The sequence below is a fragment of the Bombyx mandarina genome, chromosome 10 (assembly GCF_030267445.1).
Source record: "Bombyx mandarina strain Sakado chromosome 10, ASM3026744v2".
Lineage (NCBI taxonomy): Eukaryota > Metazoa > Arthropoda > Insecta > Lepidoptera > Bombycidae > Bombyx > Bombyx mandarina.
The window spans coordinates 816,997-843,608 of NC_143217.1; the positions used below are offsets into that span (position 1 = coordinate 816,997).

A 26,612-nucleotide genomic window follows, 5' to 3' on the forward strand; every position below is an offset into this window, starting at 1 on the left:
TTTGTATTAACTAGTAATTGTTGTTTAAGTATGGATCTTTGTGTATCGTTATAATTGTAATTTTCCTTATAAGTATTTGGGTGTAAGAGTGTGGATATCAGTCTTTAATTTTCTTAGTACAGATAATCCAAATTTAAGGTCAGGCTTCTTTTTTCAGATTTAAGTAAGTGACAAAACGAAAATAGTATCTTTTACTCTTCGATTTGATAGTCTTTTTTCTTTTCTTTTTGGTGAAATGTCGCCGTTCGTCTTGGAACCTTAAACTAAAGATTCAGTTATATTGATTACAGTTAATTGCGGACTAAGGTGAGAACTTATTATGTGTGTTCACGATTGACTTCCACGTTGAAGGAATAACATCGTGTAATAAAAATCATACCCTAAAAATTATAATTTGCGTAATTACTCGTGGTAGGCGCTCTTGTGAGTCCGCACGGGTAGGTACCACCACCCTGCCTATTTCTGCCGTGAAGCAGTAATGCGTTTCGGTTTGAAGGGTGGAGCAGCCGTTGTAACTATACTTGAGACCTTAGAACTTATATCTCAAGGTGGGTGGCGCATTTACGTCGTAGACGTCTACGAGCTCTTGTAACCATCAATCAATAAAAAAAAAGAAAAAAAAAGAAGAACTTAGAAGCTTACATAATGTTATTAAAACAAATCTCAACTGAATTTGACGATTTTGAAAAATAAAACATAATAGTGCTTTGAAAATACTCTGTCAAGTCCAATACTAGGTATAGACATTACTAGTTATTATTGAGAGCTACGCGATCGTACTTCATTCGAATAGATTTAACGAGCTTGTTCATTATCTTGTGACTTGTCAGCGAAGAGAGGTCGACGCGCACTGGGCTGCCAGGTTTGAAAAGTTGCTTCTGAAAATATAAAATCGACTTACGGTTGTTACACTTTTTGACTATTATCATATTATTGATTGTCATCGGGACTGTTCTTGAAACTTATCACGGACATAGAGTACTTTGTATCGCTGTAAAAAAAAACACGTGTGGCACTCGGGGACTGCCGCGGTAAAGCTATTGCATAGCAGTTTTTATCAACTTATGCAATTATAATTAGACAATAAAAATTTAATATTAAAACAATAATACCACGCTATATTTATAAACATTAACAAAAGACTACACAATCACTACACAAGCGCAACGTGTGAATGTGTTCAACGCGAGCTACATGGTAAGCGGAGTGGGGGGGTGTTAGGTTTTATTTTTGTTACGGAATTTATCGGTTCTGTCGCCGCGCTCAAAGCCCGCGATAAACGCTATGCAATAGTTTTAAAACATTAATCTGAATTTTGTGTTTTATTGTCTGCTTTACTAAATTAAATTACCATAGATCGAGCACATTTTTTTTTATTTCCCTAAAGCGATTTAAATTTTCAATATGCAGCCACCCTGTTAACGTGCAACAAGTTTCTCCCGAACGCTCGTCGCGGGCTTGACGTTCAGTTGATCTAATGTTTGTAGAATGGAGAGGCATGAATGGTCACACGAAATGACGTTTAAATAAACCCTAAATGCTGCGTAATTCGATGGTAGCCCGCGCTTTATTGACGAACAGGATTTGTGGATTGTAGATAAAGCAATAAAATAATTGTCAATCAGGTAGGGCTGAGTTTCTAACGGAGTGTCGGTGGGTCGCGATTTCGATCTGGTGGTAGATTCTGTGAAGCACTGCTCTTGCTAGGCTTGCTAGTGTTAGCAAATTCGCCAGGTTGAGATCTGTGAGTTCGTCTACTTGATCGATGAAGATGGCATAGCCCGTCGAGATTACTAGCATAGGTAGGCAAAGAAAAATTGGATTTCAGCAGTAATCACCTAGTGACACTAGAGATAACTATTAACAACTCATCTATTTTGATTACACTTTAACATTGGTTACACTTTTGCTAACTATATTTGAGACCTTAAAACTTATATCTCAAGGTGAGTGGCGCATTTTAAGTTGTAGATGTCCATGGGCTCCAGTAACCATTTAACACCAGGTGGGCTGTGAGCTCGTCCACCCATGTAAGCAATAAAAAAATAAAAAAAACAAAGCAACCCTATGGTTTATTGGATAGAGTGCGTTCAATGGAAACCTAATAACTTTATATCTCAAACATATCTCTAACGAAAATAAATAAATTGAGAAATCCTAATCGTAACGACTTGAAAAAATATTAATCCCACCAGAACTAACGGCCCTCGAAATGAGCCGCAGTTAAATATAACTAACAAAACGTTAGTATTCGACAGGTATCGTTATCGGTTCAATAACAGTAACATTATCAAGTCATCCATCACCGGGCAGATGGTAGCTCTAATCCTGATAAGGGCTGATAAGCCATTTGTAGTTATATGCGTTCATATCAATTAAGCTTAACACAAAATCGTTCAAGCCATTCATGACATAGTGTAGCTCAAAATCGAAGTATATTCTATTGGCGAAATTGTTGGTGATCCTAACTATTGTAACAAAGGGCCAAGACTCGGTTTCCAATTTTAACTAAAAAATAAATCTAATTGAATATGCAATTTCGAAAAGGGCACATCTCTGAAAATGTACAATTTTCAGGAAATGAAAAAAAACTGCTTATTTTCTAAAGCAGTGTAAAATTTAAAATATTAACTTTTGAGATATATTTTAGTGTTAATTAGCAATTGAAAATTACTGGAATTATTATAAAATGGGTGTAGGTAAGCCTCAAAATTAATGTATATGAAAAAACGTATTTGACAAAATATGCGACATGTGCCCTTTTCGAAATGGCATATTCAATTTCAATTAAGAAGTATAAGATTATGAAAATTAAAAATTACATTATATGTTGCCGATAATTTCATAAACAAAGTAAAGTTAGATCTGTAATTTTGTGATTTGCACTCAAAATCCACTTTCATTAATCGAAACAAAATAATCAAATTCACGATCTACGTTTTAATACAATAACATCGATAACGGACGAAACGAGTCGAATCGATTTGACTTGTCAACTCTAACAATAGTTCTGTAATCGATAAATCGATTTAATGTCGATGTCACGGCGATTTTTCGGTAAAATCATTGACCATTCATTCGTGGATTGTTCGATAATTTTAACTTTGATTAATTTTTGATAAAAATTAAGAATTTGATTTTTCGAAAGCTCTTTATTTATCGGGGATTTTTGACGGCGCCGTTATTGCACTTGTATATTTTACCTGATTACAACCACCGAACGTAGTGTCATAAGTGGGATGAGTCATAACGTATGTGACTTCATATTGAAACGAATTGTGATTATTTACTAAAAAAAGTATATTGTCCATTTTATTACTTAATAAAAGACAAAATTGATAAATATGGATTAAATAGTGATGCAAATATTATTTATTACGCTACAGTACTGAGAGATGACGTAATTACTTAAAGACCGACAACAGTATGTGTGAAGTAGATAGACGTCATGTGGGACAGGAAAATGTCTCCTAAGATCAAAGGGCACATGTATACTACTAGCAGCTACTCAACCTGCTATTCTATAAGTATCAAAATGGTGGATTAATACTTCAACTATTTGTACATATAATGCAGATATCCAGATGTGGTTACTACATTCCCTACTAGCGGACAGCCCCGGCTCCGCTCGGTACTTTAAAAAATAATTCAACGATATTTGACGTTGTTTTACTTAAAAAAATAAAAGAACACTTATTGCGGCATAACTATAATTGTTAGACATATACTGTCACGACACTTTTTGTAAATAATAATTTGTTATACAAAGTCGTAGTACATTATTTTATTCTATCATCAATAGTTTTCGCAGGGCACCCGATGTAAAGAATATATTAGGTATTTTTTTACACTTTGGGTTACATTATTGGAGTTTTAGTAAAGATCCCTAATTTTTTTCAAAACAGATTATAGCCTATGTCACTCGGAAATAGTGTAGCTTCCAAACAGTGAAAGAATTTTTCAAATCGGTTCAGTAGTTTCGGTGCCTATTCAATACAAACAAACAAACAAATCTTTCTTCTTTATAATATTAGTATAGAAGACGAAAACAGGTACCGGAGTTAGCAAATTAACTTAGAATTCAAAATTTTCTCGCAGTGCTCGTAAGATTATCGTTAAAATGCATAATTTCACATACACCAAAATTCTCTCGGTACCTTCCACACTAACAAATATGTACAGAGTTTTATCTAAAGTGGTACCTTGTTATTTGAATACCAATGTATCTATGGTGTTGGATGCCCTTGGCTTGTTTCATAACATATTTTTAGTGTTTTTATTTTTTTTATTGCTCTCATGATTGGACGAGCTGTCGGCCCATTTGGTGTTAAGTGGTTACGGAGCCCATAGACCCCTACGACGTAAGTGCTGCCACCCACCTCGAGACATGAGTTCTTAGGCCTCAGTTTCTACAGTACAACGGCCGCCCCACCCTTCAAACCGAAACGCATTACTGCTTCACGGCCGAAATAGGCAGGTTGGTGGTACCTACTCGTGCGGACTCACAAGATGTCCTACCACCAGTAATTACGCAAATCATAATTGTGCGAGTTTGTTTTTTATTACACGATGTTATTCCTTCACCGTGGAAGTCAATCGTGAACAATTGTCAAGTGTGTATTTCATTAGAAAAATTGTTACCTGCCTGCGGGATTTCAACCGATGCATCGCTTGATACTATTGCACCTTAGGTCTCCTTCGGAGGTGCTCGGGCAGCTGTTAGCTAATCACACCGCTCCTGGCTGAGCCTTTCCTCGCCCACCTGTCTTGGTGAAACTGGAAAGGTCTTAGGGCCACCAGTAATCCTTCAATCATAAAAAAGAAAACGATTGCACTGGACGGTTCTTATCCTTTAGGCCACGATGACTTAAGCATAGCTGCATACCATCGATGACCACAACACTAGATATACGATATGTTTCTACTCGTCCCAATTACGATCTATGTGCAAGCGTTATGAAACGTCAGTGGCAAGGGGCAACAACAAAGGGGTAGCACAAAGAACGTTACTGCGACGCCCGGGGCCGCATCCAGACTGCGTCTTTCCATACACAAACCGATTGATGTATTGCATTTTCAGGGAACGATTCCACTATGAACAATTAGTCGCTTCTCAATGTCGAGTGAAGTTGACATTTCTTCGTCGTCTTCCTTTGAATTCGTCGTGACCTAAAGGATAAGACGTCCGGTGCATTCGTGTTGAGCGATGCACCGATGTTCGAATCCCGCAGGCGGATACCAATTTTTCTAATGAAATACGTACTTAAGAAATGTTCACGATTGACTTCCACGGCGAAGGAATAAGATTGTGTAACAAAAATCAAACCCGCAAAATTATAATTTGCGTAATTACTGGTGGTAGGACCTCGCGTGAGTCCGCACGAGTAGGTACCACCGCCCTGCCTATTTCTGCCGTGAAGCAGCGTTTCGGTTTGAAGGGTGGGGCAGTCGTTGTAACTATACCTGATACCTATATAAACTATACCTGTAATGAACTCCTGGTCATTACACCTCCTAGATCTAAGAACGGATATTGCGTAATAACTGGTGGTAGGACCTCTTGGAAGTCCGCATGGGTAGGTACCACCGCCCTGCCTATTTCTGCCGTGAAGCAGTAATGCGTTTCGGTTTGAAGGGCGAGGCAGCCGTTGTAACTATACTGAGACCTTAGAACTCATATCTCAAGGTAAGTGGCGGCATTTACGCTGTAGATGTCTATGGGCTCCAGTAACCACTTAACACCAGGTGGTGTGAGCTAAGCAATAAAAAATATTATGTTCGTTTAAATTTACGTTTATCTGTGTAAAGTATTTAAATCGAAAAATCGTCGATAAGTGCAGTCCACGTGGTAGAGTAACCACCTCCATCGATCAATTAATTCATCATGATCAATAAAATATCATTCTGATATCACGACACGTTAAGCTGGCTACGTTGCAGTGCAAATAATCTAAATGTAGTTACTAACTGAAATTATTGTTAATTCGATCTTCAAGAATATTAAAAAAAAAAGGGTTCAAAATGCCGAGCGAATTACATTTTTATCTAACGTGTAGGGACAAACACTAGCGTCATAACAAAAAAAGTTTGAAAATCTGTATGAATGAATTTTTGTTTTGGGATGACATTGGACCAGCTAATGGCGACGTTACTTGTATATATTTTTTATAAACTTGTTCGATTTGTTGCATAAAATATGTTTCTATATACAAGTTTTCAATATGATTTTTATTTATTTTTTATTGCTTAGATGGGTGGACGAGCTCACGGCCCATCTGGTATTAAGTGGTTACTGGAGCCCATAGACATCTACAACGTAAATGCCGCCACCCACCTTGAGATATGAATTCTAAGGTCTCTGTATAGTTACAACGGCTACCCCACCCTTCAAACCGAAACGCATTTTTGCTTCACGGCAGAAATAGGCAGGGTGGTTGTGCCTACCCGTGCGCACTCACAAGAGGTCCTACCACCAGTAAATACGCAATATCCGTTCTTAGATTTAGGAGGTGTAATGACCAGGAGTTCGACAGTGTAAGTAGATTTTCAGTAAAACAACGCCATCTAAAGGCTTAGATTAGAGCCGAATGCTCGCGGGGTTCGCGGGGCAATTCGCTGTCAGTGGAAACGGGGTATTAATCAATTAGTGAACAGCGCTCGGTTCACCGGTTCACAGACCAGTGGACAGTGAAATAAGCCGGCCCACCGCGGCGCGGTTTTCGGCAATATCCGATTTCAAAACCTTTTTTTTTTTCGGTTTTCGCTCGATAACTTTATAATCGAGACGAAAGTTGCTCGTCTTTTTACGCGAGAACTTTTTGTTTTAGAGTCCTTAGTGAATAGATACAGCGTGATTTTAGCAGCTTCTAATATGTATTGTGTAAAAAAAAAACTTTGTTATAAAAGTCCATTGAGCGTCCAATTTATAGCTAATTCTATTTAGTAATAAAACGTGGATACTGTCACCAACTTTATATGTTCGTGTGAATTATATTCACATTTAAGTTGGGTAAATTTGGAAATTCACTCTATCTTTAATTCTCTTCATATTTTACCTTTCATTTGCAGATATTTTGGCTTTCTGTGTGCTTTCAGTGTAATTTGAAATAAATAAAATAAGATTAAAACCATCATTCAAGTTATCATAGTAAAATATAATAGTACAGAAAACGTATATAATTTTTTACTCAAATTCTCCCGAGGGACCTTGGTGTTTTACTTCATAGGTATTAGTAAAGTCGTTATCAACAAATGTAGGTACCTACATACGATGTCGTATGTACATATTTTAAATTATATAATTCGATAAAAGATGATAATTATAATAATATCAACGGGAATATCTTCTACGTAAAAAATCTATCATAAAACAAACTATATTTACTATCTGATAAAACATATATAGCAACCATATCATCATCAAACAAAAATTAAATCAATTGATAATAGGACGATTAACACCAGAATTTACAGTTTCAAGACGCGAAAGCTGTGTTAGTCTTTACAAGTATCTTTTATGACTGGCTGTGTTACCAAATAAGAAGATTACCAGAATCGTTTATCTCGAATAAAGAAAATGTATAAATAATTATTTCACATTCAACACTCCCAATCTGCAATTACCTCCAGAATTATATCCAGGGATTCCCCAAATATCAAACCAACTTCCACGTAGAGTCGCTTGAGCTCTCAGGACAGTAGGGTTAGCAACCAAGTGATGAAATAACATTTAAAAACAATTCCTAAAGAGCAAAGTACAAAAACAAACAATGACACAACTTTGACTATCATCTAATTAGGTGATCTCCGATAAGGCGATAAGTTGGCCGGTGTTAGCTCGATTTATCGCCAGGAATTATGTCAGTCGATAGCTAAACTTTGAATAATTGATCTGCTGCGGTTGGTGGGTTTCAAATCAATCAATCGCTTTATTTGCACGACACACTAGTGGAACATGTGCGTACATTATATTGGACTTATTATCTGTATTTTTCCGTGGCATTCTTTCGCTATTTAATTATAAAATTCATGCTCCCGATTTATTTATTGTTGTAACTATTATCTGCATTGAAATTTTTCTTGCTGATTTTAAATTAAGGACGTATATAAGAATGTTACGTTGTTTTATTGTTATCGTTGGCAAAAGGCCTTAGAACCTTTCCTAGTCGGAGCCAATGTACATTTGAAGCAAGTACTTCACCATCCACAAGATTTAAGAATTTTTCAGATTTGATTCTCCTTCATAGAAGTCGCTGAACACGCGTTAATTATGCATTTTTTTGGAGAAAAGATAGCAGCCTACATCAGGCGCTTTCTTCTTTAGGCCACGAACATTACAAAACACCGCTAGACCTATTTATGTCCCGGTGGAGGCGGAATCTACACAATAAAAACATAAATGATTAGGACCGTAATCGTAATATGGGATTGCCGAGTTAGCATGGCGCCATTTAAAAAAATATATATAATGATTAGTCGGAATTTGTACAGGTATTATCAGTTCTATAGAAACAAATAGTACCGAGAATCGCAATAAAATGATAATAGTTGTTATGTTTGATAATTTATAATCCGTAATTTCCTTCGCACCAACCTCAATACAAAGTACAATCCTCACTATCATGATGAATTGCTTTATAACTCGAACGACATCCATATTATTGATAATTAAATGATTTGTTTAGATATCTTACAAAGAAATCTAGTGCGAATTTAATACATAACGCATATACGTACATATACACAGAAGTTTACAGTCGACATAATGTGAAGTAATTCTTGGAGCCCATAGATATCACATTATTAGCGCCGTGACATGAACCGGAGGAGTTGCTTACAACGTTACCGTAAATCTTGAAATATTGAAGTCTCACTTGTATTGTTACAATGGCTATCCCTCCTACTTCTTATTTCTCCTGAGAGAAAGAAGAAGGATCGATGCATTAGAAATGTGGTGCTGGAGAAGGATGCTCCGTATATCTTGGACTGAGCATCGCACCAACGCCTCGATCCTAAAAGAACTAAATATCTCTCAAAGGCTGTCGTCAACAGTGCAATCCAGTCTATTTTGTACACGTATCGCGACGGCCAGCAGAGTCTATCGAGAAACTTGTTGTTCAGGGTAGGGTCAATGGTAAGAGATCTCGTGGACGAATCCCCATGCGCTGGACTGATCAGGTGAAAGACCTTACTGAAACCCCACTTAACGAGTGCGTGCGCCGGGCCTCGGTTCGCAAACTATGGAAATCATCTGTCAAGGCTTTCATAAGCAAAATTTCACATGACCACGACTGCTCTGCTAAGAGCAACCGACTATGATGATCCCTCTTACCAAACCGGGGCGCATGACTTATCCGCTACGGAAATAGATAGGTCCGCTGGTGTTCCGGGATACCCCGCTGTACCAAGACCAGTCTATTATTAGATCGGAACAAGATACCCTGCCAACCACTCGCTCTATCATATGAATTTTACTGGTGGTAGGACCTCTTGTGAGTCCGCACGGGTAGGTACCACCGCCCCGCCTATTTCTGCCGTGAAGCAGTAATGCGTTTCGGTTTCTAAGGGTGGGGCAGCCGTTGTAACTATACTGAGACCTTAGAACTTATATCTCAAGGTGGTTGGCGCATTTACGTCGTAGACGTCTATGGACTCCAGTAACCACTTAACACCAGATGGGCTGTGAGCTCGTCCACCCATCTAAGCAATAAAAAAAAAGAAAACGCTACAGCGCTGTTAACTATCGCTTAGCACCAAACGATACGACGCCAGCAATCATTGCAGCTTACGTCTGTTTCATTAAAAATCTACTGGAAATTTTCCATTATTATTTATAAGAACATGTTATTGTAGATGTGTATCGATCCATTAATTATTGTCAATCATTTATTAGATATTGTATTTTTATTGATAATTTTATTATTCTCAGACAGCGTTTAATCGATAAATAAATTAGGGCCCATAGATTTAATTTAGCGGTAGATTAGACCGACCTAGCCTAGTTTCATTATTGAGTTGACAGACGCGTTTTTACATATTTAAATGAATGCACGGACAATCTAAATATTTGAATCGTGTTGCGTATTATTTTGTTGTTTTCTAAGGTTTTCGTTTTCGCTATGTTTTATACGCTTTCTACATAACTTAAAATTAGTAAAGTATTGTTAACTTCTTCTGTTAATTTAAATATAATAAAATTCTTCATAATTTTTGAAATGACAACGAATAACGCCTTTGTCGCCCGTGACACGAAGACTGTGTGATGTGCGAAATATCGAAAGTAATATGATGGCAAAAAAACAACCCTAAAATTGGTTTTAGTTATAACATTTTTCAAATACATTTTCACCCAATCGCGGCTTATTCTTCTCAAAATGTTTATTAGTAGAAATTTTCCAAAAATATTAATTAGTAAGGTTACTTATTTTCGCACTTATGGGCGCCTGATGGTGGATAGTGTTGCCGTGTGAAAACATAATTTTCACATCACACATTTGCCGTAACAAGCAATCTCTGCAGTATAGTTACTGTGTATTTTTTTTTTTGCTTAGATGGGTGGACGAGCTCGCAGCCCACCTGGTGTTAAGTGGTTACTGGAGCCCATAGACATCTACAACGTGAATGCGCCACCCACCTTGAGATATAAGTTCTAAGGTCTCAGTATAGTTACAACGACTGCCCCTTCAAGCCGAAACGCATTACTGCTTCACGGCAGAAATAGGCGGGGTGGTGGTACCAGTATCCGTGCGGACTCACATGAGGTCCTACAACCAGTAATAAAAACATGAATACAGAAGATCATTTGCATAGCATGTTTTCTGCACTTATTTTTCAATGATATTGAATCGAAACCAAAAACTTATACGAATTTAATAAATAATTTGAGAATTTGTGTCATTAAGTAGTATTATTTTCCTACCTAAGCTGATTGTCTACACAGACCATATCAACGTCACCGGGCAAGGTGTGTTTTTGAGATGTTATATTGTACAAGTTTATTCAGATCTATTGTTGTAGTAGACTGATTGCTAAGAATAATAGTATACTATTTATATCGGACCACTGATAATAAACAAAACAATGAAAAATCATAATTTAGCACATTACGGCGGTGATAATTAGTAATATAAAACAATAAAATAATGATAATATTAAATAATGAAATGAAAACATTAAAGGCGAGATAAACATTGATAATAGTGAAGGTAGATAAATGTCTACAAATAGTGAAACGCGAAGAAAATACTTTACTGATTTAGCAAGTAGTAGAAGTAGAGAAGACATTCTAAATGCTAGAAGAGGGTGAACGTTGTACCAGACCTTAGATCAAGTAGATTTGTAGGACACAGACTGTTTTTTTTTATTGCTTTGATGGGTGAACGAGCTCACAGCCCATCTGGTGTTAAGTAGTTACTGGAGCCCATAGACATCTACAACGTAAATGCGCCACCCACCTTGAGACATCGGGATGTGATCGTGTTTATGCTTTGAAGCTTACGATAGCCTTTGTATTTAACACCAAACATACCATAACGGGTCAAATGACCCATTTTCAATTATTGTATTGAAAATGCACATATCATCTTATTGCTTTTGCATATTTGACCTCATGAGTTTTTCTTAACAATTAATCTACAGTTATTATACTTTTTTTTGGATTTGTTTATTTTGAGTAATACTTGTCTCCTTATCTACCTATGGTAGAAATAGGCACCAGTAAGTGTTGGTATGATATGTTGGTAGTATTAACCGCCATTTGTATCAGTCGGGACTTTGATGTCAAAGTGCGGAGTGACATTCACAATGATCTCTATGGGCTCGTCAGAGCGTCGAGATCTCATCCGTCCACAGCTTAGAGCCCCGTGAGCTCACCTACTGGCTCGGTGAATCTAGTATAGCCCCTCGAAGTCACTAGAATAGGTAGGAAAAAAAAAGATGTATGGTGTCGTGGGACACTGGATAGGAACGAAGTACCTTATTATAAAAATATTAATTTAAAGTTCTATTCGAGGTATAAAGAAAATAAAACTGGAGGTTTCGCAACAACCCACGGTCATTCGGTAACGTGCGAACTTATTGTGGTACACTTCATTCACGGTTGCTTGCATAAGAGATACACTAAGTATTGCGCGAACGAACGCTCTGAGATCATGGTCAATGAATGATAAAAAAATATGTTATTTTTTGTACGTTATTACAAAGTTAAGTCGTAGACTGTGTGCATTACTAATTTGTACGTTATTACAAAGTTAAGTCGTACACTGTGTGGATTACTAATAAAAATCTTACGTTACGGACGTTTTTTTCCGGTTAGGGTCCGCATCGTCCCATAAGAAACTTCTTTCCAAAAAATATCTGCAAGTTACAACTAATCAAAGGACCCTTAGCTAATTTATGATTCTCCATCTGATTTTAGTGTCTCTTTGTCTACAGAGGAGGAGAACAGTGCAGAAGGCGGTGTGAAGGATCGTAGCGAGGGCGGGGAGGGGCCCGACCGTGAAGGTGACGCATCCAGGTCAGCGTCGCCGGAATCCAGGGCCTCTCCCGCGCCGGACGACAGAGACGACATTGAGCACAGCATCCCGGCAACCCTGATACAGGATCCCAATGTTGAGAGGTTGGTATTTACTGATTATTTACCTAATTTAATTAAAAACTAAATTAATTGTCTATAAACCTATAGACAAACATTTAAAAATAAATCAAGGCACACAGAGAACACGTAAACTAAGTCGCTGATATTTCTATCTATTCGTTTGTGTATCACGGAGCATTTTTTTGCATATATGAATGCTTATATATATGCTCACAGCCCACCTGGTGTTAAGTGGTTACCGGAGCCCATAGACATCTACAACGTAAACGCCGCCACCCACCCTGAGATATGAGTTGTAAGGTCTCAGTATAGTTCATGATAGATATTTAAATTATATTTTTATACGTGTGTAATCTAGGCATCTAAACTAAGTAGGAAATTAAAAAAATAGAATGTGTTAACTGTCATATCCGAACCGACCATTGATTAAGAACTATCAGAAACTTGGTGATAAGAAGATAGAAAAAAAATATGATCAATATATAGTAGAAAAATCTTTGACATAACAACCGTCTAAGACTGATGCAGTACTGTCAAAGGCTTTGACGGTGGTCTGTGCTTTATACCGTCAACTTAACGATACCATTGTTTACCCTACACGATTGTCAACTGGCATAAACCTTTACAGTGGTGCAAGTCAAAATGTGCTTTTGCAGCAAGTCTTAAGGTTTATTTTGTAATATTTACGTTAAATTTAAGATGTAAAAGAAAAATGAATTTATCTTCAGTTACGACAGCTGGTTTTGTGTGACTTTTAGGCCTTAATGATGGACTGTATACTGTGTTTTACATGTCATTACTTATACTATACCATATAAGTCATGGGTGTAGAGAGATTAACATTGACAATACAATGAAAGTGAAATAAATATAGTTTAAAAACAAAGAAATACTCACTTAAATTGAATCAAATTCATTAAAATCAAATCATTATTGTGCCTTGCGTTCCTAGTTTCCTTTCCCCTGGTGATGATCGTCAGGATTTTAAGACAAAGAAGTAAAATTGTTGGATTGTCATCTATACTTGATATGTGCATAAAGTTTCAAATTAAGATGATGTCCGATATTGAAACTATGAAGTTATTTATTGAAATATTCCAGCACACTATTAAAAGGGTTTAAGAATTAATATACGTGCTTTAATAACAAACTGAACTAACTATTGATTTCATGTTTTTTATCCAATGAATACTTTAAAGTTATATTGTATTGTCATTGGAATTTGATGCGTTTGCAAATTATGAACCTAATCGGATGTCTTAAAGTCAGTAAAAATGATGTTCAATTATTTCGTTACACACAATCAAACATGTTTACAACGATCGCCATGCCCGGTCATCGTTCTCGTCTTTTTTTTTTTTTTATTGCTCAGGTGGGTGGACGAGCTCACAGCCCACCTAGTGTTAAGTGGTTATTGGAGCCCATGGGCATCTACAACGTAAATGCGCCACCCACCTTGAGATATAACTTCTAAGATCTCAGTATAGTTACGACGGCTGCTCCACCCTTCAAACCGAAACGCATTACTGCTTCGCGGCAGAAATAGGCAGGGCGGTGGTACCTACCCGCGCGGACTCACAAGAGGTCCTACCACCAGTAAGCTTGCGTCGTCGACCTGTCGCTTGCGACCAACAGACACAGCCCACTGAGTTTCTCGCCGGATCTTCTCAGTGGGTCGCGTTTCCGATCCGGTGTTAGATTCTGCGAAGCACTGCTCTTGCTAGGGCTAGTGTTAGCAACGACGTCGGATTTGAGTCCCGTGAGCTCACCTACTAGTTCAGGTTACGCTGAAATTGACTCTCAAGACCATCATCAGCTTAGGTAGAGAAAAAAAAATCGCCGTGCGTTTCACACATTATTTTCATATGTGTGTTAATTATTTTATTGAAGGAAAGGCTATTTGGCTTAAGCCGACATTTTTGCAACTTTACAGGAGAGCCAAAGTTTTAAATTTGGAAAAAAATATCAAAACAAAGAAACTTCTTCAGCTATTTAAATGGAGTAAACTTAATTGAAGTTCAATTAGAAACATCGAACTGTTGATGCTAATATCAAATAAAACGCACCTTTCATTACAAAGATAAATATAGCGAAATGTCTCTTAAACGAAATAGCCATTCACCTCTCGTTATATCATTGAAATTTGAAACAAATTGGAACAAATTCTAGAGATTTCTACGTCGTCTGTGCATCTTGTGAGTGAGTATTTTCATAGATAAATTCTGAAGTATCGCAATGCAAGGCTGATGCGATTGCGATTCACCCGGTCTCAGTAGCTACCGTCTCTCCTGGTCATCAATAACACACAAGGCACGGTTAAGTTCCTGTCGAAATATCAGAGTATAACCAGGCCACTACTACTTCGTGCCAGAAATAGGCAAGACGGCCGTACCCACTTGTGCGGTATCTGAATAACTACTGGCCAAAACCACCAAAACGTTGCGTTTTATATTTTTGTTCGCGCGGCAAAAACCCTGCCGAATAACTACTGTATAGGACTCCGCCCTAACATATTGCTCGGTAGAGCGACGGTCCAAATGATTGAAGGATTACTGGTGGCCCGGAGGCCTTTCCAGTTTCACCAGGACAGGTGGGCGAGCAAAGGCTCAGCCAGGAGGGGTGGGATTTGCTAACAACTGCCCGAGCGCCTCCGAAGGAGACCTAACAACTCAAGAGCAATTGCTTCGCAAATGAATCTACTACCGGATCGGAATCGCGACCCGCTGAGAAGATCCGGCGAGAAACTCAGCGAGCTGATTCATGAGTTAGGTTGCACGGCGAACTCTTTGTCGAGTTCGACGGGTACGGTTATCGAGGTCCCTAAGCCTGCTCCTAGTGTTAGAGCTGAAGGCGTCTAATGCAAAGGTTATTGGATCTGATGGATCCGTAAGGACGTGTCTAGGGCGTCGACGGTGACTGGCTTCTGCGTGATCAGGATTCGGGGAGTAGTCAGCGGCGGCAACAATAAAGCGATTATCATGACGCGGTCCAAATGTTGTTGTTCGGAACTTGTATATATGCGAGCTTATCTTGAAAATGTCGTAAGCGAGATTCAGGATCTGTCAAATATCTTGCATTGTATGATGGCTACCCGCCACAGTTATGTTTTTTATTTTTTTTATTGCTTAGATAGGTGGACGAGATCACGGCCCACCTGATGTTAAGTGGTTACTGGAGTTCATAGACATCTACAACGTAAATGCCGGCACCTACCTTGAGATAATGGTTATAAGGTCTCAGTTTTTACAATACAACGGCTGCCCCACTCTTCAAACCGAAACGCGTTACTGTTGCACGGCAGAAACTGGTAGGGTGGTGATGCCCACCCGCGCGGACTCACAAGAGGTCCTACCACTAGTAATTACGCAAATTATAATTTTGCGGGTTTGATTTTTATTACACGATGCTATTATTCGCTTCATCGTGGAAGTCAATCGTAAACATTTGTTATGTAGTATTTCAATAGAAAAATTGGTTAGCGCCTGCGGGATTCGAATACCGTAGCATCGCTAGATCCGGATGCACCGGACGTCTTAACCTTTAGACCACGACGACTTCGGAGTTAGGTAGGTAGATACTTTCAATCGATTCTGGAAAAACCAGATCGAATTCATTTATTGATAATGTGATACGAATCTTTGCTTAATTAATCACTGTGTTATGATATCAGCACTATGATTGATGTTTTAGTGATTGAACTGTTGCCGGTTGGCGGTTCCGGGTTGCGATTTTTTCGGATTTGTTATTTCTTTTAAGTATTTTACACCTTATTTATAATGTCGATAAGTTTGCCTATTTCTGTCGCCATGCGTCTGGGTTTGAAGGGTGTAATAGTCGTTAAACAGACTTCAACCTTATCTCTCAAGATGGATAGCGCAATTTGCGTTGCAATGCCTGTTTTAGTTTTAGTCTAGTGTTTGCCCAAAAATGTACACGTAGTACCTGTTTAGGAGTCGATTAGAAAAAAAAAATTAAAACTTATTTAATTTATAGATGGATTTTGAAAATTTAATAATGTATTCCGTTAATATTTAATTATGTATGTAACGCGCAATAACTTGGAAATTTTAGTTAATTTATGACAACAAAAAAAATATACATATTTATAATCATTTCTCGCAAATTGTGTCAACATTAGCAAGAATTGTTTGATTGTGTTTTACATAAGCAAACAGAAGCCGAGCCGTTATACGGAATGATAAATTAATGATCATTAAATTACGTTCGTGAACGAATAAATTATCTGGTGATACTAACACAGTTAAAACAATAAAGTCGTAGCTGACCACGAAAACTGTGAAACAGCGAAAATAATAAATGCTATATAAAATAATTCAATAGTAAAAGTATTTTAATCGGATGTAGGTACACAGGTAGCTATCGATAACTCCAGAGAGAAAACACACACACCGATCGTACCGTACATTGCTAGTTATGATGGGTTAGGTCGTCTGCTGGTGAGGGGCAAAGTTAAAGGGAGAGAGAGTGTTAATTAGGTAAATAAGATGAAGAGTTCATACAAGAAGGTCAGCTTCATTTGATTCGTTAATATGGAGATAAAATAAAAGAAGAGGACGTAAGAGAATCAATAAGGGAAGTTGCTAGTATACATTACATACATATAATTATCGGTATTACACTAAAATAAAATAAATTGATTAATTTATTTTATTTTACAATTTGACGAGATTTTTGAGATAATATAAGAATTGAAAATTAAAGCCACAATATTTTTTATGTATAATGTTACTTTCAAAATATATGTTCCTAATTCTTATCTAACGTCCGGTGCATCAGGTGCCTTTCTAACATTAATATCGTCTCTGAATGCATTTTTCATTGCATTCCCGACTTTATGGCCACAGTTATACGATTCCCAAATGTTTTCAGCGATAACTTGCTCAGCAGCCCAGAATATTCCATCAGTGTCAATTAGCTACAACGTTGAGACGCGATCAATCATAAAACCGACTCCGAGAGCTTCGTTTCAACAATCTTTTGTGTTTTTGAGATTCGAAATTCGCATTTAAAATTATTATTATCGTTTTCTTTTCGTTAACATTACATTCGCACAGAGTTTAAAGTGTTAAGGTTTAGGAGGAAGTTATCACAGAAAGGATGTAACAGTACAGAGGTTGAAAGGCTACGATACGTTTTTACGATGCATGACCAACTCATTATCAATTGGATTGCGACTTAATGCAAGGTTAACATAAACCAATATTCGCAACTAGGATAGTAATAATCTTCTATCTTTCTATCGTGCCTGGTAACAATGATATTCCTTGAATTATCAGAAAAAGGTCCGTCCTTATAGCAGTGGTTACGACGATTACACAGAAATTGAAGACACGTGCAACATTGTCTAATTCCGTTGCTTATCTTTTAGCTTTAACCCAGCACCAATCAATTAACTAGGTATTATATTGTATCATATTGTAATTACCTGAATATTGGTTTAATTCAATTCTGGGAAATATTTAATAAGAGAAAACCGTGATTATTGACGCGAATTTAGAGAGGACTATCAATAATATGATAATGATGACGATAATGGTAAAATAGCGTTTTAAGGCGTACCTAGATATTTTGTAACTAGCGTCCTGTCTACTGAGTCACGGGTAAGATGACTGCTTCACTCAGAAATATGATTTATAATAGTATTACCAAAGGCCATTGGCATCACCGCCTTAAGACTAGAAGCTTAATTGATTTGAATCATATGTAACCAAGAAAACCAGAGAGTATGCTTACATTTACCTTACATAATACAAACCGACAATGGTACCAACATGCTTCATAACCGACACAATTCTACATCCCAAAAGGAATCGACAAACATTTTAAAAAAAATTTTAAACTATAGCAACTATTGAAAATTCGACAATAGAGCGTGCAAATATAATACTTGATAAAGATTAATGCAATCAAAATCATTGTTGCTGATATGTGTCGCCAAGGCGGTTTTTGAACGATAAATCAATTTGCAATACTGTTGCTATGATTAATTAATTTAGGTCGATGATTATTATAAATATGACAATTGGACAAAATTCAACTTTGCATGTTCACTTTGTAAGAAACCTTGTCTACCTTCGTCTGCAATGATTTTTTGCGTGCGTCCATAGACACTGCCGAGTTTTTTTCCTTGTGACGCTGTTGGTTTCGGGTTACTACTTAATACTGGGTGAACCGTCAGCTTACCTACCCATCTATACTAAAACAAATAAATCTACAATCTACCAGATGTTAGGTTGTAACCTAAATCATGAGTTCAAAGTTTCGATAACAATGTCACTTGCAATTTATGTACCCACTTCAGTCGCGAGTATTCAAACTTGTGATCCCGCATATTATTAGCATTAAGGACAAGTTGGGTAGCTTGTTTGTCTGCTAATAAAAAATTTCCCCGGTAATAAATTTTGCTGAAACGCACATTAATTTTTAACCTTTCTGATAACAGCACATGTTAATGGTCGTAAAGTGCCCGCACGATGCACAACTGACGGTTGATGTGCAAATGCCAACGGCGTTCCAATTCTGAGCTGTCACATCACGAAACGATTATAGCACAGAAACTATTGCTTTAAAACTTTCATCATATGTCTTAGACTTAAATAAAATGTGTGAAATAATTCGGCATGTGGTCAGATTCCGTTGTTGCGAACATTAATTCGGATTCGAACTAAGATTAAAGATTCGTCAAACTTGAAAGTTTTTGTTTTTGTTTGACTGTAGAAAGAGACAAGCATAGTTGTCACGTAAACACGAGTGATTGATGGACCCGCACTTCACTAATGGTGATAAAAACCATCGGCAGTTGGAGCCCCAAATACAAAGGTCGGAATTGGATCTTTGGAGCGCTTATTGCCAAATCGTGGTCACAGATGTTCTGATCAAAACGTGTTAATAATTTTGTTTGATATTCTTTTGTATATTTCAATTAACATGTAGGATATATATAAAATTAGTTTGAGGATAACTTGAACGAAATATTAATTAGAAACGGAAGATCAAAAAAAAATGTAGATTACATTGATGACATTTTCATGTTTTCCGCGTATCGTGAGCACAATAGAATTCGTTTCGCCTGACTAACATATTGTCAACGACAGACATCGTCCTGCATTTCCAGTGAAACTAAATAAACCCGAAAGAAATATTTTCCTTTGTCAAAGCAGGAAATCTGTTCATGATACGCGTAAATCCGTCCGCGTCCCCTGTCTGTCCCGGAGACGTTAAAAGGACTCGTCTCGGCATTTTGTTAACGCGCCATTTCCTTGTCAACGCCGTCAGCCACGTCAGGCTAATCTCCACTAAGCCTCGGGACTTCTTCGCTCTAGCGGAGTGAACATATAGACCGAATAGGTGAACGTCTCGTTAGAGCGGTGCCGCGCTCATTGGCCGTCATGGATGCTCGGTACATTTTTCATTGGCGTTACGAGTCTGAGTCGGCCGTGCTGAACGGCTGGTCGTGTCAGACGGCTGTCATCGGCACGATCGCCCGTCACTGCACGTCCACCTCGCGCATCGCACGCACGCTTGCATTACGCAGCACCACCCCTCGAACTATCGTACCGATAGTCGTCTCTGTCTTCGCTGTCGATTCGTTGATCGCGGGAGCACCTGTCTCGCTCTAACGAGGGGCGTGCGGGGCGGGGGCGCTGCAGGCGGGTCGTAAATCACGCGGCATCTCATTCCACGCGGGACCGTCGCTGCCGCCGCAGGCACCGCGCACTTCCTTTCCGACCGCTGAGATCGCGGTGCGTCTTTCGCGACGTGTTTACGTTTACAATATTTTACTGAAAGCCAGTTTTGTTATATTTGTTGAAGTGTTAAGTCGATTCTGGTGTTCGTTTTGATGGATCCAATAGTTTTTTGACGTTTTACGTTCAAGATACATTGAAAACATTTCGTCTAGAATGATTGTCGAGCCCGACCACGTGAGGTACGTTTTATTTGTTCAGTTGTTTAGTTATTTTCGCGTAACGTATCAACTTTGCCATTGTTTCCGTAAATACTAATTATTTTCTATTACTGTTATTTATTTATATATCGACATGTCTTAATTCAAAAATAAAATGTTAAAGTTGTCAAAGTTTGAAATTTGATATTCGGAGTTCGTGATTCGGATCCTGTCTCCAATTCGAATACGTGATGTCCCCAGTGTGTGTATCAGTTTCGAAAACGTCGACAGTGTAATAAATAACGCGGTGTTAGACAGAAAGTGTAATTTAGTATTTTTCAAACAACCATCAGAGCTGAATACGAATACTAATCACCTTATTAAAATGTTTGTACGAAAAATATGCGAAAAATAAACTAATTAAATGCTCAAAAGTCGACTTTACCAGCCTTAATGGTTCTTTTGACACAGATCCCTAAATGGTAATTCATCGTTTTCCGATTATGAACCTAACCGAAATTCAACAAAATATATAGTTTTAGAAACGCTAAACCTACTCTTTCACTTTTTTCGTGCTAATCAAACCAGTTCTGAAACACTATGTGTGCATTTTATTTTGTTGTAAATCATTGATAAACAATCCTTTTTCGGCTATTCTATCTTTGTCATTATCTTCTATTATAATCGCAATAATAATAACAATATTTTTTGCCTTTCACCAAGAAAAACTTAAATGTTTATAGGCAAATAAAAAATTATAAAGGAAAAAGCAAAAGGATATAGATGGTTCAGCTGATACTCTGAACTGGATTATCATGATTCTTTCTCTATATTACTGTGTCATAATTATAAATCGTTAAATGTTTTAAGCTGTCCTTACTACGGTCATAAATCGTTTACAGATGAATGTTATTGCTATTATTGTTGTAATTTCTGTGAACTCACTCCATCGTGTTTCTGATTTTCATTTGGACCTACAGTCGCCTAAGATTTATTGCCGATTATTAGCCTCGTCATTGAGTAGTCATTGAGGTGCCTACAGGGTGTTTATTTTTATCGTAAAACGTTTTTTACTCTTCTATTTTAGACACCAAAATAATATACAGACCACCGCGTTGTCAAACAAAAATAACACATTGTTTTTGCATCGAAATTCAAGCTATTATTACTATTCAAGAAGGACACGTTACTTCTAAATAAACAACGTTAACGTCATTGTAGTGCTGTCTCGGTTAGCTTGTAATGTAACCGGTTTCTGTTGAGTTTTGTCAATTAAAACTAACGTTTGATGTTTTTTTTTTGCCAGGGAGAGCCCGAGATGTCTTTCGCGGGAGTCGTCGGGTGCGCCGCGATGTCCCTCCAATGACTCGGTGTACTCCGGACGTAGCGGGGCTGGCCTTCCTCTGCCCGCCGCGCTCACCGCCGCTCTACCAGCCGCACTGCTTCCACCTCACTCAGCAGCGGTCGCCGCGTACCTCGGCGCAGCAGCCGCAGCCGCCGCCCAGCAACGTTTGCTCATGTCCTGCCACGAGGACCTCACTGACCCCGAACGTGCAGATGCCGTACTTGACTTTAGCACAAAACGTAGCGACTCGCCCCACGACGACGAGGATATAGACGATGCCGTCAACCTCAGCAAAAACGAAAACGGTCCTCTGGACCTTTCGGTTGGGACGAGAAAAAGGGGACCAGAAGATTCGCCTTCACCTGTTCCCATTAGAAAAAGTTCGAGACCTGCAGAGTACAAACCAACCCCGTCTCCGTGGTCTACGCCTGTCGCCCCTCATTTACCTTATTTTGCCGCTGCAGTTGCTGCTGCCAGTCTATCGCCTAAAGGAGGTGTTCCTGCTGACTGGAATGGTAAACTGAAGCACGGCGGCCCTACACCGAACGACGCAACTAAAGCATTAGAAAAAATGAGTGAACTTAGCAGACTCGGTGGGGAAGAACTCTTCCGATCAGTACAAACAGCTGCTTTAGGTGCCGGCTTGGCTCCGAACGCAGCCGCCAGACATTCGGCTTGGCAATCTCATTGGCTCAACAAAGGAGCGGATCAAACGAAAGATGTACTTAAATGTGTGTGGTGTAAGAAGAGCTTCAATTCTCTAGCAGATCTTACAGTTCACATGAAAGAGGCCAAGCATTGTGGTGTAAATGTGCCAGTGCCACCGTCTACAGGTGCACCGATCCCACCATCCTTACAAACTCCCACTAGTTCACCATCGACTCCATCGCACAATTCATCTTCTTCTAGCGGTTCTTCGAAACCGTCACAAAGCGATTTAAATATGTTAATTAAAGAAAACATGCCGATTCCTAGAAAGCTAGTTAGGGGTCAGGACGTTTGGTTAGGTAAAGGCGCTGAGCAAACTAGGCAAATATTGAAATGTATGTGGTGTGCAGAAAGTTTTCGTTCCTTAGCTGAGATGACGAGTCACATGCAACGCACTCAGCATTATACGAATATTATTTCTCAAGAGCAAATTATTTCATGGAAATCATCTGAAGACGGAAAGGGCTCCAACGCAAGCGGTCCGGGTACTAATAATTCAGTTCCACCTACTACAGGCACCAGTAGTCACGTCAGCGCCGTTCTCACTTGTAAAGTTTGCGATCAAGCATTCAGTTCATTGAAAGAACTAAGTAATCACATGGTCAAGAACTCTCATTACAAGGAACACATAATGCGATCGATTACCGAAAGTGGAGGTAGACGACGCCAGACTCGTGAGAAGCGAAAGAAATCATTGCCAGTCAGGAAACTCCTTGAATTAGAAAGAGCCCAGCATGAATTTAAAAACGGAGACGGTAACGGCGTGCCTATGGGTAAACCAATTCGTGATTATGGCACCGGAAGCCGCATCACGTGTGAGAAATGTGGGGACAAAATCGAGACCGCAGTATTTGTAGAGCACATTAGGCAGTGTATCGGAGCACCGGTTTCTAACAGTCAAAGGAATTTTCTGAAGAGCGCATTAATGTCGAACAACATAATTCCTCCAGACGTACCGGGACACATTACCCCCACCAGCCGTGATGGACGCAAAAGCATCAACGAAGAACTGCCTTCCCCTGGGTCCGCACACCACCGATCTCCTTCTTCGGTTAATGATTCATCTCCCTGTTCCAAAGATCTCAATGTGAACATGGACAAGAGCTCATCACCATCGGTACTTAACGCCATAGAACAGCTGATTGAGAAGAGTTTTGACACTCGATCACGACATTCAGTACCGGGAATGCCCGGAGGTGCATCTCACGCTCCGATAGGATCAAGTATCCTTAAGCGCTTGGGCATAGACGAAAGCGTTGATTATACAAAACCTTTGGTTGATGCTCAAACAATGAACATGCTCAGAAACTATCACCAGCAGTCCGGTTATGGACGGCGAGAGCGCAGCGGTAGCGAATCTAGTTCTATGTCTGAAAGAGGTGGCAGCAGGGTTGAGTCTCTCACACCCGATAGAAAGCTAGATTCATATCACATGACACCACGCACCACTCCTGATACTCGCGGCTCACAGACTCCAGCTTCCGAAGATCGACATGAAATACGGATAAAAAAAGAAGTAGACGAAGAGGATCAACGAGAAAACGGCGTAGATTTGAGTAATCAACCAGTGCGGGTGAAGACTGAGATGGAAGAAGAAGAGGAACCTCTACGACCAAGGAGCTCTACGGAAGAAGATATCAAACCAGTCGTACCCAAACGCGAGAGCGAGGGTCCCAGCCCAGCCGCTAGCCCCCGCAGTCCGTCCAGTGATCGCTCAGGCAACACTCCGGGTGCTGATAGGAAACCGGCTTCTAGTTTAGGGGCTCTTTCCTCTATGTTCGATAATCTTGCGGGAGGCGGACCGTCTAATGAGCCAAGTTCTTCCCGGCGCGGTGGCAGCCATCCTCTGGCCGCACTACAAAAGCTGTGCGACAAGACCGAAAACACACCGGCACGTGCATCTGCGCCGGCGCAATCTCCGGCCGGGCCGCCCAGCATCCTCACCTTCAGCTGGGCCTGCAACGATGCCGTCGTCACAGATTCCGTTATGAAGTGTGCGCTCTGCGATACTCCATTCATTTCGAAGGGTGCATATCGCCACCACTTATCGAAAATGCACTTTGTGAAGGACGGTGCCTTGCCGGAGCCGGTGCCTCTGAAGGCGGGGTCGCCGGCGCCGCACAAGCCTGGCTCGGCAGCTGGCTCACCGCAGGACCCCCGCAGCCCCGCGCAGACCTTCGACGAGAGCCCGCACTCCAAGTTCCTCAAGTACACGGAACTGGCCAAGCAGCTCTCCAGCAAGTACGTGTGAGGCCGCCGCGTCCCTCCCCCCGTTCGTACCATATCTTGCTACGTTAAACCTTGCTAGGGTTAGGTCGCCGAGTGTTTCGAAACTCTTTGCCAATTTAATTATTTAGGTAATTATCTTTAGATCACCGCAGCGTTCGGTTAGTGTAATTAAAGACTAGCGACTAAGTATACGCCAAACGTGTTACGTTCGTATTAGATTTTAAGATGATATTTTCAAAATATTGCCTTTAGGTGATCGGTCGCCGGCCCCAGCGCCCGCGGCTTCTCTTCCACACTACTTGTAATTCCATTTCGATAATTGTAAATATAAGTCACGGTAAGTCATTAAATGTTCGATTCGATCTCTTTGTAAATGTATATTTTTTGCTAATACATAACTCTAAACAAAAAACGTGGTAAAAATAATTACTTTTGTAATTTTGATTGCGAATTGCCTTGCGTGTGATCGATCGAGGACTCTACAGGACGTGGCGGCATTGAATTTCAGTATTTTAATGGAGAAAAAAAAAAAACGTTGCAATATCATTTTATTTCGTGTTACTTAATTATGTTTTATGTAAATCTGATTATAGTTTTAATGCGTCTCTTAGTTTATGTATATTTTGATATGTTTTTTTTTTTGGTAATTTTCTAATGTTTGATTGTGAATAAGGGATTCCTGCGCTGCCTATAATCTCGGAGATCCAATCTCATCATTCAGTTACGATGTACATACTATATACAGTATACAATATAGGTTGCAATATACATTATAAATCTCCTTAGTGTAAATTTTGCTGTAGTTCGCTGTCACTGCGAAGATGCTATTTATTACGTAGTGTTAAGTATAATATAAGGCGACTTCGTCTGTGAACACTTGTATACCATTATATCAGCGCACGGTTGTATTTCCAACCGTATATTTAAAAAAAAAGGTGATAATATTCGTTATACAGTCATTTTTCTTTGTAAAGAAGCGACTACAAATCATGTATACGTTCAGATATACTGAGAAATATCTTCCAATATAACGAAAAGCTATACGATTATGTATATACGGTAATTTTGAGTGAAATAAAACTCTTTTATATTTAATAATAATAATATTAATAATAAATAATGTAAACTGTCTATTATGTAAGTTTCAGAAATATCAGTAACTGGAACTAATTAAAATTAAATCAATTTTTGTAATATCATTTATTTTTGAAATTATTTTATGTTCGAAAGACATTTGTTTATTTTTAATTCAGAATTTCGAATTTTAAATTTTGTTTTCTTGCTGAACAAATTTTCACTTATCCAAGTCTAATTTTAATTTTAAATGAAGTTACGAAAATTGAATTAATGGCAACGAATGAAAATGAAATAAAAAACTGATAATCATTTTAACCTTAACAATGGAATCATACGAAAAAATATGTATACGCTAGCTCTGACGAAGAGACTTTTTGCTCATTCTTAAAAAATGGTGTTGAAATAAATAAATAAAAAAAAATGATTTACCAAATTTAATAATCTTATTTAATATTTTATGTTGTATTTCAAAATGCAATTAAAAGCTCAAAGAAATATATATGTTAAATACTTTAAAATTATTTTTTTATTTCTCGATAAAACCCTCATTCGACACACGGACCTCTAACTCACAAACACACAATATACAGAACCTCTAAAAATGGTGGTTCACTAAAAATGTACTGTCAAGTGGCGGCGTTTGCGTAGTGATGTCCATGGACTCCGATAACCACTAACATCTGGTGTACCGACAGCCCTTTTATCCATTTAACTAATAAAAAAAGGAAAGTCAAACAGCCGTGAGCTAGGAT

At 38.7% G+C, this 26,612-nt stretch overlaps 1 protein-coding gene across 5 annotated transcripts in view; it reads left to right on the forward strand.

Moving 5' to 3' along the window:
• The window catches only part of LOC114241608 (protein tiptop), a 367,727-nt gene extending 341,349 nt beyond the window's left edge, over positions 1-26,378 (forward strand). For 4 of the 5 annotated variants that reach the window (XM_089730104.1, XM_089730106.1, XM_089730103.1 and 1 more), the window contains 2 exons: positions 12,433-12,616; positions 21,808-26,378. In XM_089730104.1, the coding sequence (XP_089586230.1) occupies positions 12,433-12,616; positions 21,808-24,805 (3,182 nt within the window). In that variant the 3' untranslated portion in view covers positions 24,806-26,378. Of the gene's footprint in view, positions 1-12,432; positions 12,617-20,044; positions 20,544-21,807 lie in introns of those variants that run through there. The other variant, XM_028172469.2, reaches the window with a different exon arrangement.
• Positions 26,379-26,612: the final 234 nt, after the last annotated feature.